General features: G+C 40.5%; 1 protein-coding gene across 10 annotated transcripts in view; it reads left to right on the plus strand.

Moving 5' to 3' along the window:
* rreb1a (ras responsive element binding protein 1a) overlaps window positions 1-14,108 on the plus strand; it is a 60,060-nt gene that overhangs the window by 30,230 nt on the left and 15,722 nt on the right. For 4 of the 10 annotated variants that reach the window (XM_079602284.1, XM_079602285.1, XM_079602283.1 and 1 more), the window contains 2 exons: window positions 7,926-8,042; window positions 8,208-8,437. In XM_079602284.1, coding sequence (XP_079458410.1) covers window positions 7,926-8,042; window positions 8,208-8,437 — 347 coding nt within the window. Of the gene's footprint in view, window positions 1-279; window positions 352-7,925; window positions 8,043-8,207; window positions 8,438-14,108 lie in introns of all 10 variants that reach the window. The other 6 variants (XM_079602288.1, XM_079602287.1, XM_079602290.1 and 3 more) reach the window with 3 other exon arrangements.

Genomic DNA, 14,108 nt, shown 5'->3' on the forward strand with positions numbered 1-14,108 from the left:
AACTAACCTCTGACTCCAGTGATTCTGAGTCATGGCCTATTGCTCAAGCCATGCTTTCGAGCGCCGGCAGTTCCCCAAGCTCAGACTTGTGGCGCATTTGTTAAAAGTCACTGAACAGGACCGCACCATTCATCACATACCGACAGGGCATGTAACAATGATAACAGAATTCATTAGATGTCGCCAAGATTAAAGTGAATGCTCTCAAATCGACACCTTTTCTGCTCAGTGAAACTTTTCTATCATGGTGTGTAATATGGTTTTCACTTTGTTCCATAGGTTTTTGGTGGGATATTGAGCTGGTGGTGAAACGTGGTTGTGTGGTGGTTGGGCCTGAGGCGTCTTTGATAGGTGAGGCAGTCTGTCATCCACCAAAAACCTGTTTGAGTGGCTGCAGGTTCAGAGATAAAGGTGATACTGATAACTCGCCATAAACAGTCACAGTTGTTTTCATGAAATGAACCACAAGCTAAACTGAGATGTACAGTGATGGAGAAACATTTTGAGTATTAAAAATTAGCCAGTCCAGACCGGAGAGATTTTAAAAAATGGCAGATGAGAGCATAAACTATTTTGATGCTGTTGTTTGTTGGAAGATCTTTACAGTGTGTTTGTGCTAGTTCACCCATTTTTTTTTTTTTTTGCTTAGCATATCTGTTTCTGTTCTGCTCTTGGGGCATTGAACTGATTTGATTGAGGAAGTATTTAATACGAGGTCTGTTTTTCTCACACTACTGGATTTAGACTGTTTTGGCCTCATGTGATAAATTGTGGAGTCATGGTGGTTTAAATGTATTGTCTGGTAGTTTTTTGGTTAGTCAAGTTCAATGTACTCTCTTTAACACCCTGAATCCTTCTCTTACATATTCTCCAAACCACTCACTTTCAAGATGGAGACTTATCACAACTTACTGACATGAAGCACACAAGACTTGAGGTCGCATTTACCATAAATTATCTGAACCATATTTTTAATCTGAATTGGAAACCTGGTGACAAACCTGGGTACTAAAACATATCTAGAGACCCCTACATTCTGCATTTGTGTTGTGCTGTTTATGAATTTCCTTAAAAGTGCATCTATTATAAACATTGCTGTTTTATTGTATCTGACTTGCAATGTTGGATCTCCCTATTTCAAAGCTTAGCCACCATGAAACTATAACAACACTTAGAAAATGGCAAGACTTTCTACAATTCCTGATGGACAACATTATGTCCAGCTCTACATTTCTTTGCTTGTTGGTGAAGCGGTTTCACTCGGATATACATCACAATAGGGAAGAAAAGACGGTTGCAGTCTCCATGCCGAATTTAACAGGACGCATCTCAAATTTGTTGCTTAATTACAGCTTTTAATAGTCTTGGAAACTCACCATTCGAGTGGATCAAGTTACAGGATTTGCCTGATTGCTGTAATTTTCATAGTGGATGGCTAGACAATACTCCCTGATAAGGAGAATTTTTGGCTTCAGGACATTTCTTTTTACCTTGGACAGGGTTTATAAAGTCCCATTGTGTTTTCCCTCGAGCACAAAGCTAGTTCAGTAGGCCATTACGTTAAGATAAGAGGCTTATTCCCGTTTGCGCCATCTCAGAGAGGGAGGCTACCTTAAGACTGTCAGTTTTTGGGATTGACAATTGCTTTTACTTAGAGGTGTGTGAGTCTCGAAATGTCCCGTTCAAACTGAATCTTACAGTTGTATTCAGTCTGTATGAACGTTCAACGGAGAATGTCTAATAAGGGGAGAACTGCCACTCCCAGTAAACTTCCGGCTTCTGAACTGGTTGCAGTTCCACTCTGGCTCCATATGAGGGCGCTCACAGGAAGAGTGCAGAATGAATGGAGGTCTATGGAGCTATACCCATTATTATACCCAGCTATAGACATTCTGGTCCCGCTTCGGATGCCACGATGCCATCAAGCGGTATCTCTGGTCGTAATCAGTTCTTCACGGACCAATCAGCGTTCATTAGCAGAATGCTAGCGTGTTATGGGCAACAACAACTCAACCTGTAAGAAATCGAAAGGACATAGGTACTCGTTCATTCAACTTTCGACCTATAACCCATGTTGAACTTGCAAGTTCATCCTACAATCAAATCTGAGATTTCTCAACAGCAATCGGGTGAAAGAGACAAATTTAGCCGTCTAGCGCCATAGACTCACATTCATTTTGCACTCATGGGCGATCGCCCCCAGTGGAACTCTGGTGGAACTACAACCAAAATTTGGTACAATAGGACTTAATAGGAAGTGGCCATGCTCTCCGTAGACGGGCTCTGGTAATATCAAAGATAGTGGCGTCCATAAAACTAAAGTCTTATTTTTTTTTGACACAAGAAGAGTCCAAAGCGTGCAAGTTCATCTGTCAAATCTTCATTAATTGACCACAGCTTTTATATTAGTGTTGTGAGAGCTGAGCTTTTGAGTCGTGCGTAGAACACAAAACTGACAGGAGTGGAGAACAGTGACTGGATCTTAAACCTGAGATGACACACAGCTCATATCGCCATCGCTGTAAGTTACCGAAACCACTCATGACAACCCAAAACACACAGTAGACACACGTTTGTGCAGATCTCTCACACTGTATGACGCATTACATAACAGAAAACTAGTTGTTCAGTTCAGTTCCCTTCACACAGCACAGGTTTTCCGAGAATGAAGTTGTAGTAATAATAATAATAATACGTTTATTTTAGATGGCGCCTATCTGCAAACTCAAGGTCGCTTTACAATATGATACAAATAAACATGACAGTAGACAAAGAAACAATACGGATCAACTGAATAGGTGACATAATTAAACTGAAATAGATAAACATGACTAGAAGCAGTTCATAAAGTCAGGGATCAGAGAAACAAGAAGCAAAAATATATGTTTTAAAGTGGGTTTTGAAATCATGTAATGATGGAAGGTCGCGAATGTGTTGGGGAATGGGGGCAGCGCTACCAAATGATGATAGTTTATGCCGTGGGATGAACAACAGAAAAAAAATTGTGAGTTTGGTGATAGAATGCAGTTGTAAATAATTGAATTGTGTCTGACCGTAACCATACTAAAAACTCAAGTACAGGACGGACAACCGTATTCTGCTGCTGTGTGAGTGTGTCCGGAAAGAGCTTGTGTAAGACTCAAGTCATCTCTAGGGCGAATGACATTCGAATGAGCGGACGAAAGAGTGTGATTTACGGGAGTAAGAGAGGGAGTACTAGTAATATTCCTTCCACTCTGTCCTAGTTTGGCCCCAAACCAGCCCCCTTTCTCTTGCTCTCTGTAAACATAGTGCTCTACTGATACCCTGATCTTTGCCCTTAGAGAGTCAGAGAGACTGAACGTGAAAAGTTCAAGCTGGCAGACTGCACACCACTTCATAAACTAAAACGAGCGAATGCGCCGCCTTTGTCATCGGGAGTCAGTTTGTGTGAGAGGATTTGTGAAGCTCGGTCTGGCAAGTCAGGACAAGATTCTGGCTCAATAGGCCCCAGATTGAGTCACTCATGTGATCATGTGATAATGATTGGTAGGGAGGACAGATGCGCGGTGGGAGAGAATGGCGACTCTGAAACTCTTCTATTTTTCACCACGATCTCGGGATGTTTAGATCCGGGAGTGTAGCTTCCTTCCTCTACTGCCTCGTCTATCTGTGTTAGCTACTACTTATTTCACACAAGAGATTCTGCACTTCTTCTGTTTCCTTTTGAGCGCTGTGATGTTAAGGAAGACACTGAAGGCTGTAATGAACAGCCAACATATGGTCACTGGATTTTTTGCAATCTCAACCCCCTCGCCTCATTGCAGACCTCTCTACTATTTCTCAATTTAACCACAAAGCGCTTTTTTTGTTGTTGAGCATACAAACCCCATTTTTAGCTTTCTCCCGCTCAGGAAGAACTTTTATATCTCCATCCTTTCTCTTTCTAAAAGCGATTCAAGACTCAAAACAGTGAAACTAACGGTTGTTTCATGCAATATCTGTTTGCTTTTAAAGTGCATGTGTCACTTTTGTCAGTTTGGCTTGGAGCAATTGTCTGACAGCCATCCTTGAAGAGCCCAACCCACCTCGGCTCTGTCATTTGCATCCCAGAAGCCAGGCCAATTACTTTAATTAGAGCTCCTACTAAATGTAGGCTGGAGGCATCATATAAGGAAAGCTCTTGTAATGTTTTTGACTAAATCATGCATTGGTGACTTGAGTTTGTGGCTAGAGGGGGATGCTTTGGCTTCAGGCCCAAGTTTTAAGGTAAATTTAGATTAGGAATGCTTCTCCAATAAATAGTCAGGTGCTATTTGTACTATTTGGCAGTGTCATATGTGTGTCCCGTGGTAAAGTAGGACAAGCTGTTGACTAAATTTCAATTGTCGAGCTGAAACCCAACTTTTCGCCAGTTGTGTAGCATCACAAATGTATTGGCCGCACATGTACAGCAGTTCTCAACCTATTTGATTCCCCAATACTTATTAAATAAATAATTAAATTTCATATAATCATTCGTAGAATACATTTTTTAGGGGTGAATTCAAGTTTTGTTTGATTTAGCTTATTTTTAAGCTTTTGTCTAATTTTAAATCATGTTGAGGCCTCCTAGTTGGCGGTGATCCACTGGTTTTAGACTGATTTGAACTTGATAGTGTCAAAATAAACAAAATTTATGATACTTTTGCCAGCATTTATGTGATGCAAGCCCTGCACAAATGTGCAATTGCAGAATTACAACAATTTGAATACTTCACGTGTTAGTTTAGTAAATATTTAATCTACTTTTCCAATACCTCATTTAAGATTTTCCAGAAGAAAACTATGGTTATAGCTAGTGGCTAATTCCAACTGACTCTGTGTCGTGAAAAAAAATTGGGTTGTAAAGAAATGCTGTCAACCTCAACTCATTTTAGAATAATTTAGAGGAAAAAAATATGTTTTTAACTAGGATGAAAGAGGAAAAGGAGTGAGGGACAGATGGAAGACGAAACAAGATGGAGAGAGACAGAGAAAGGGAACAGCAGAGGCATTCTTGCTTGCTCGGTTTGGCATCGTGTGAGAACTTTTCCACCCTTCTGTGCTTCTGACTAACACAAAAACACTCGAGAAGCTCACATAAACTCAAGCACACGCAAACACATCCTCAACATATTCTCTGCTCATAGTCTCACACCAAATCATCTCTGCTTTCCCAGAGTTTGACTTGTTTTAACAAGGATGTGCAAGAACCTCTTTCTGCCGTGTGTGTGTGTGTGTGTGTGTGTGTGTGTGTGTGTGCAGGATAGTGAGAGTGATGGGTGGGAACAGATGTAGTAACAGCAGCCCCCCAACTCCCTCCACCCCCACTATCTCCCGGCAAAGGAGCGAGAATCTTATGACAAGTACAACTCTGTCTCACTCACTCTCGCCCCAAACCCCCACCCCAAATCCTTGCACAACTCGAAACCTGCCCTGCTGTTGCGTAACCTCTTGTCTTTCTACCTCTAATCATCAACAGAACCCAACAGTATCTCACTTGACTTTCCACACCCATCTCTACGAATACAGGTTTTCCCTCCTTTCCCTTTTCCCACTGTGATCTTCTTGTTTTCAGTGTCTTTCTGTTTTTCTCTTCAGTACATAGTACTAGTATGTCCCCCACCCCAAACATCAACCGCTTTTCCTTTTCCAGCAAAAACGTCCCGCCCATCATGCAAACGCTCTATCAGAGGAGTGGCTCATCTTGTCTAATGAGTGAAAACAGACATGCAGCCACGCTTTAGTGTGATTGGTGGCTTGCATACAACTTCCCTTCAATGCACTCAAAGTTATCAGATGATGCTTTTTATTCTTGTGAAAGGTTTTTCTTTTAAATGTAACTAAAAGCATTGACAAACTGATGAAATACTAGTTTAAAAACTCTTGAGTAAAAATAATTAATTTTCCTTGCACATGGCAATTGTTATTTTCAAAAAGTTTTTAAAAAAGTATCAAGTATTTTTTATACAAATATCATGAGTTTTTAATCCATAATTGCCATTACATTTTTGGGGAGTCATGCCACATGAAATTTTACAATCTGAACTAACTTGCCTTGTCATAAAAAGGCCAACTTAGCCAATATCTTAAGACTTACTAACTTTGACACACATGGTGAGTCCGAAATGTGTAGGTACTACATTGGATGAGCAACAAACTTCATGACTTTAAAAACAACTGCAAGGACATTCATGTGAGTCTTCTCTGACATAATTTTCTATTTAGTTTTTTATTTGTTGTCACTACAGTGATGTTTGCTTGATGAACACACTTGTCAACCCCCACTTTTGTTATTTTGAGGAGTAAGGACTCAGAAGAGGAGCTCGATCCGCATTTAGCGCTAGACTAGCAGGCTGTTTTTGGAGGAATTTGGTTTACCTCCATTTGGCTACAAGGCATATGTGAAGTTTCACTTATTGGTGCAGAGTTGGCCATCCCTGATCATATCAACCATGCTGTTCTGGTCCAACCAACAGCAGATCCTGTTGTCCAACTGCCCACACACACACACACACACACACACACACACACACACACACACACACACACACACACACACACACACACACACACACACACACACTTGCATTCCCTTATCCTCTCTCCAAAAGAGGAAGTTGCCCAGACTGCAGAGGAGCTTCCTGTGTGGTTGTGGATGGGGAAACGGCAATTAGCAAAGAGAGCGTCTTGCTTGCTTGTTCTTTCTCCATCTTTTCCCCCTCCCAACCTCCCATTCTTCCTCTTTCCAAAGCTTTCCCCTCCTTAATTTTACCACTTTAGCAAACTCTTTAGTCATTAGCACACTTGTTGAATCAAAACCAGTATGTTTTAGGACAAAGTACCTTTAGCATCTCTCTTCATCCCCACAGGAACGAACCCCTCATGACCTCCCCATCTTAGAAGTACCGCTTAGACACATCCCCCCCCCCCCCCCCCCCCCCCCCTCACTCATCCAGATTAGCATCTACAGCCATCTGCCAGGCCAACACCCACCAAAGAAGAGATGTGCCTGTGTGGTCGTGTGTAGTTGTCTGAAAATTGGGTGAAACCAGTCATAGTTTCATAGGCCATGCCCTATTCAGTTTGCCTATCATGTTGCAAGTTGCTTAACCCAATCAGATCTCTGTTATTTCTTAAACTTGGCTTGGAAAGTAATAAGTTGTGTAAATTTCACAAAGATTTTGGATGTCAAGGATGGGAAATTCAGTGTCAATAAGGGCGTGAAAAAACAAACGTGAAGCGAGACCCGTGGAATAGAAAAACGCAAGGTCTTGAGATGCCCAAGCATCTCTTATTTCTTATTTTAACCTAACCTATTAGGTTAAAATGTAACCTGTTTTTAGACCGCGGTCATGTGAGAGTCTCTGCTAAAGATGTGAAATGCAAGAGCAATGGTTGTTCAAATAGTGCGTGTGTTCACATAGTAAAACAATGAGAAAAGTACTAAAGTGGAATGCAAAAACGTGTTCTTTTGTAGAAGTGTGGACGTAGAATACAGAATGAAACATCAAACTTTGTGTATGACGACCCTCATGCTCTTGCGTTCGCCATGCTCGTGTGGTCATGAAGCCGGGCAGACACACTACCTCTCGCTTGTGCTCTCCGGACAGGTGCTGGAGCCATAAAGCACCGAGAGAATGTGTGTACTGTGCCTAGAGAACACACATCATGTTCTGCTGACTGGGAAAGTGCCCTGTGTAGTGTACAGCTGAACCGCTTTCTATTCTCACGCCGTTTCTCTCTTGATTTAGATGCTTTAGAAAACAAAGCTGATCTCTTAACTAGCTATTTTCTACTCGTAAAGTTCGAATATTTGTTATGATTTTATGAAACTTATTGCAAAACTATTTGAATATAAGCATGACTTCCAGTGCACTCTTGGCTTATCTGCATCCGTTTTTCTTTTTTCTCTCTCTCCATAGTTATGGAAAATTCAAAGGAGGAGACGAGAACAGAATCCGCAATTTGCACCCAAACGGCAGAAAAGGTGGAGCAAAGCGATGATGTCCAGAGCCCCGCCCCCACAGAAACACACACAGGTAGAAATCTATTTATCTATCGTTCTATCTATCTATATCTATCTCTCTATCGCTCTATCTACCTATCCATTGTTCTGTCTATTTACCTATCTACCTGTCTATCATGCTATCTATCGTTCTATCCGTCTGTCTGCCATTAATGCAAAGAAATTAAAACATCCACAGAGGGTTCTGCCAGTGTAGAGGAGGAAGGAAATGAATGGGAGAATGGACAGAATAGAGCAGATGGAGAGATGCATGTAGCCGATGGAGTGGACTTGTCTCCCATTAACTCCATGATGAGCACTGTGATGAAAGCAGCTCAACTTAACAACGTAGTAGACTCCGCCCACACCACGCCCAATAAGGTGCCAGTCAAAAGCCCCAGCACCAACCGCAGTGGAAGAAAGATCCAGGTAAGAGGTTATGAGGAGTAAGGGTGAAGGGTCGCATACATATGTGCTAAATCAAATAGAATCAGAAAATAGGAAGTGTTATGTATATGTGGATTTACATGCATACATGCAATTGATATATATATATAAAACAGTAAAATATAAGAAAAGCAATGAATTACGTTTCTATATTTTCATAAATGCTTCTTAGTATTTTGTGCAATTGATGTCCTTTTATTGTCGGATACAAGAACTGTTTGGGCTTCTAAAACAGAAGATATAGTATTTATGATCCAAACTCAACCCTGAATTTCTAACACTGATTCATAATCTCAAAAAAACAAACAAGCTCATGCTGACTCCCCAAATGAACCAATCAGACGAGACTTGGCTGCATTCTAATTAGCATACTTCTACTATACAAGAGTTTGTACTTTGCTGCTGATGAGAAAGTTGATAGTTTTGAGTTTGTAATGAGACAGAATGCCACTGTGGCTTTCTACCACGTCATTGTTTGTGTTTGCATGTAAGTTTTAAAATCTAGCTATATTCATTACCTTAAAACTCCTTGTTAATCATATATTCAAACACTCCACTGTCATCCTTGCACATTTCACATACTATTTTTACTTTACTATAATGGATAATGGAACGCACTAATCCTAATAATACAGCACTAAATAATGAATAGCTGGTGCATATACAGTCAAACCAAGATTTATTCAGACACCTTCAACATTTCTCACATTATCACAGTTTATTCGCTATAGTTTAGAAAATGGTTATAAAATAAGACAAAAAACTCAGTTGATATTTTTATATTTTTTTTATATTTCTCTGGTTTTGTCCATCCTTCTGGTAGACTGTCTCACAAATTAATTACCGGTAGGTTGAATAGCTGTCAGCTGTTAATAGTAATTGTTATTTGAACAATTAGATAATACCAATTTAGGTCAAAGCAATGCTTAATTTTGTTCAATCAGTTTGTTCAAGAAAAAACACAAGCAAAACATGGTCAGGTCAATAATCTTTGGTCTCATTTTTTTTTTTACTGGTAGTCCAAATGTATGAAGATTTTTTTGGGTATAATGTCACAGTTTACTTTTTATTTTGCTATCCTCACTTACATAAATTAACTATAGTGTCCTGCACCTACTAGTAAAAAAAAATGACGTCTGGTGTCTAAATAATTTTTGGTTTGACTGTATATATATATACATGTGTTTTTGTGGTCAGAAAGTGGTACAGATGGGAAGGACTTTATGGATGCAGCATCCTGTTTTTCAATGAAAAGTGACAAATGGTCTTCAGGCATCTCAATCCACCTTTTGTCCACACGGCTGCATCACATGGCTCCCATTACAGCATGCAATCCATCCCTTAACACTCCTGTGTGGGGCAACAGGTGTCACTTTTAACCCCTTAACACCCCTGTGGAAATCTGGGGGAAGTTTAGTCTCTGATGTTCTGGATCCAAACCACCCTTCCCCCTTCAGAAAGTTCCTTCCCCATTTGAAAAACTCACCAATGTGTTGTTCTTTTGGCATATTTACATACGGTAGTCTGCATTCGGCAAATTTTGTCTGGAGGGGAAAAGCTATAAAATCTCATAGACGTGTTATAAAGGCTGTCAGTCATATCTAGAGACCAGGATAGAGATTTAAAGGCTGGGATGTTTTAGTCTGTTTCATCTGGAGAGGCGGTAGCCGAGTTCTCAGGCCTCTTTCACTTCTTTTGAGGAAAAGTAAAGAAGCTTACCGTGAGTTGTGTAATTTACTGGATTAACTGAGCATAAAGAGACGTGCCAAAGTGCAGCACAAACAGGCTCAGACAGCAACAAAACAGGTGTTTGCTCAGGTGCACCTTATGAGTTGTAATCAGGGGAAATTAATTACATCCACTTTTTGAATCAAACTGTGATAATCTTTTGAAGTCTTCGTCTTGAAGATTTTTTTTTAACTCTATCGTCTCTTCTGCTCACCAAGTCTGTTAATTTGTTCAAAAACAGTAAAAACTGTAATATTGTGAAGTACATTTGAATATATAGTAAAGTGTAATTTATTCCCGTGATCAAAGCTGAATTTTCAGCATCATTACTCCAGTCTTCAGTGTCACATGATCCTTCAGAAATCAGTATAATATGATGATTTGATGCCCAAGAAACATGTTGAAAACAGTTGTGCTGCTTCATATTTTTGTGGAAACCGCAATGCATGCTTTGAATAGAAAGTTCAAGAGAACAGTATTTATTTGAAATAGAAATATCTATATGTCATTTGTGATTGTCCTTGCTGAATTTTTTTACATTTCTTTCAAAGAAAATTCTTAACGACCCCAGACTTTTTGTCGGCAGTGTAATAATAGTGCAATAACACATTTGATGACCTATGAACTTTAAGCAGGCCAGTATGCATAAATTGTAGCGATTTAAATGAATGAGACTTCCGTGTATGACGAAATTATTACTCCCAATTGACCGTTCGCAAAGACCCCCCCCCCCCCCCCCCCCCCCCCCTTAGTTACTGTCGCTATGTCCGACAAGCCACGCCGCTCTCACACACACACACGTTCTCACGCAGTGAAAAACACATCGCGGGGCAGAGAGGAGACGGACAACACACTGACAGACACAGACCAGCTTACTTTTGATATGAAACAAAGTCTCAACTTTCATATATGGTCATTTTTTAAAGAAATGAAAACTATAAATACCGTTTTGTGGCTCTTTAATGTGTGTGACAGATCGCTGTGTCGCCTCAGTTAAAGCCGCTCGTGAACCGATCATCTCTTCCTTCTAGTTCATTTATAGCATCAAATAAACATGAATGAACATCAGAAGGAATGTTGTTTTAACCGCGGAGAGACGTCAGTACACTCCGCTTCTCAAGTTCAAATCCTCCCATTAATCTACTAACTCTCCTGACTGCTTAATCGGGAAAAAATTGCGGATTCTGCGGATGGCAGATTATGATTGGTTAGATCACATGTCAATCAAACTCCCTGCGAAGGGTCAATTAAGGTAAAAAAAGCAAACACAGTCTGTGAATGACACTTCCCCTCATAACATGCTGAACGGTAAACACGGTCAGCTTTAGCAATTGTCTCTCGCCGGTCCTGAACTGAAGCCAAGAGAGTCATGGGAGGAAAACAAGCTCGTCTACGCCAACGTGCCATCAGAGGAAAAGGAAGTGCTCGTTTCTTCCTAGAGATGTTTTTGAAGATTCCAGTCCAGTTGAACCGCTTTGTGTGTTTGCAGATCACGTGGGCGTCTATTTAGAGCTGAATTAGTGACTCATGCGCCTTCCCTGTTTTTATATATATTATGAGATGTCTGCGCACTTATTTTATGACGTCATATCATAAGTATATAGGGCACTCTGTCATGTGACGGCATCAGATCTGTTAGCACAGGAACTGGTCTCACTGAATGAGACCGTGCCGTTATGTTCAGTTAATGATCTGTGGTACGGTCGACAACGGCGAGAGGAAGGGAGCATGTGTGGTGTCAGTTTACAGATCTCCACTCAAGGCGAAAGAAGAAGCAGTTCTCACTCCTTCCAGATGCTTTTCATGAAACACACAAACTCCCACGTCAACTGTACAGATGATCTTCTGATTCACGATTGTGGTCCATGTTTAAAGGGATAGTTCACTTTGAAATTAATTTTTGGTATGTTTTAGCTTACCTCAAGGCCATCCAAGATGTAGGTGTCTTTGTTTCCACAGTATTTTCAATTTTGATATTTTTAGGTCAAAACCGTTCTTGTCCGACAGTCATATCATGCAGGTCTATGGGGTCCACCTCAAACAACGTCCAAGTGATCTGAGGGCGCATCCTGGTGTGTGACGTGTACGCAGACTGGTGCATAGATATATATATACTAGATGTCGCATTAAAGACATTCGTTCCAATGAACTGCCGTAGCCAAGGCGATATCTAGTGTATATATATCTATGCACCAGTCTGCGCACACGTCACACACCAGGATGCGCTCGCGCCCTCAGATCACTTGGACGTGGCTGTGATTACAAGAGGTAAAAACTATATAAATACTGTTCGTTTCCTCACACAAACCGCTCGTTTCGTGTCTTAGGCCATCAATGTGTACTTACATTTACGAGTCATTAAATCATGTGTAATTTGGACTTCTCTGTGCATGCTCTTTGAGGTGGACCCCATAGACCTGCATGGTATGACTGTCACACAAGAACGGTTTGACCTAAAAATATCAAAATTGAAAATACTGTGGAAACAAAGACACCTACATCTTGGATGCCCTTGAGGTAATCTAAAACATACCAAAAATTAATTTTAAAGTGAACTATCCCTTTAAAAGGCGTGAGCACTTTAAAGTGTAACTGTATTCTGGTGGTATATTAGTATTAGTGCAGTGGTTGTGCAGCAGGGACTGATGTAGCTCCTGGGGCTGAGCAAGTGTTTATTTAACAGAGTGAATTTAGCTCAGTATCTCACACACACAACATGTTCTGACAAGACATTCAAGGTCAGAAGACAAGGCCTCACTCCCTGCCTCCTGCATATGGGGTTTTACCCACGCTCTTTTAAAGCAACACTAAAGAATTTGTTTTACCTTAAAATAATGTTTCCAAAACCGTATCAGTGGTTCATCAAGTCGTAACAGGGTGAACGTCACTTCTGGACGTCCTTTATCTGCTATAACCACACTATGTGAGATTGCCAGATCGGAGACAGGAGACATAAGAAAACTACAAATTTGGCTTGCTTTACGTCAAGCGTTATAATAGAGAGCTTAAGTCCCGCCCCCTCCGCTTCCGGCTCATATTTCGGAAAAAATATGTATGGTAGTCAATGGCGAGAGACAACTTATCTTTTTATTCCGTCTGAACTGTGCCCTGAATTACACATATGATGTTTGTCAATTTAAAAGATAATTATGAAAGTCAAGAAAGTCGCAGTTTGTGTAAAAACAGAAGAGTAACGTTTAGTTTTATGTGAAAATCGCTCAATGAACTACATCTCTCGTCTCGCACTATACGTCACCGTTCCTCTCGTGTGTGCAGTCTGGTACAACACACTTCGGCATCACGGCGCCACGTTACGATTATAACGTAAGACTATAGAAAACATGACAGACGTTAGCGTCAGTAAAGTTAGCGTCAGTAAAGTTAGCGTCAGTAAAGTTAGCGTCAGTAAAGTTAGCATCAGTAAAGTTAGCTTCATTTATTGAGTGAAAAGGTATGACGTCACGTGCGCCTTTTGGGTTTGTAGTCTTTGTAATTACGTTTTTTCACAGTCTTATACCTCAACAGTTTTACATCAAACTGCGACTTTCTAGACTTTAAAATGTATCTTTTAAATTAACAAACATCATATGTGTAATTCAGGGCACAATTCAAACGAGATCAAAATATTTGTTGTCTCTCGCCATTGACTACCATACAATATTTTTCCGAAATAAGGTCCCATGGTGCACCGGAAGGGGAGGGACTTAGGCTCTCTATAGTCATTATTTAGTTTTTCTTCGTTTCTGATGTCGCAATACATCATACTTTCATGAAATCATGCAACTCTACCTTGTCTGTGGACATCGTTCATTTCAAAGCCGGCGCTGGATAAACGGCGTGCGACGGTAGGCTAAATTATTAATGGACAATTCCACTTCCAACCTGTAGGGGGACCGAAGAGGAAAAGTGCTTTAGTGTTGCTTTA

Source organism: Phoxinus phoxinus (assembly GCF_949152265.1).
Source record: "Phoxinus phoxinus genome assembly, chromosome: 24".
NCBI lineage: Eukaryota > Metazoa > Chordata > Actinopteri > Cypriniformes > Leuciscidae > Phoxinus > Phoxinus phoxinus.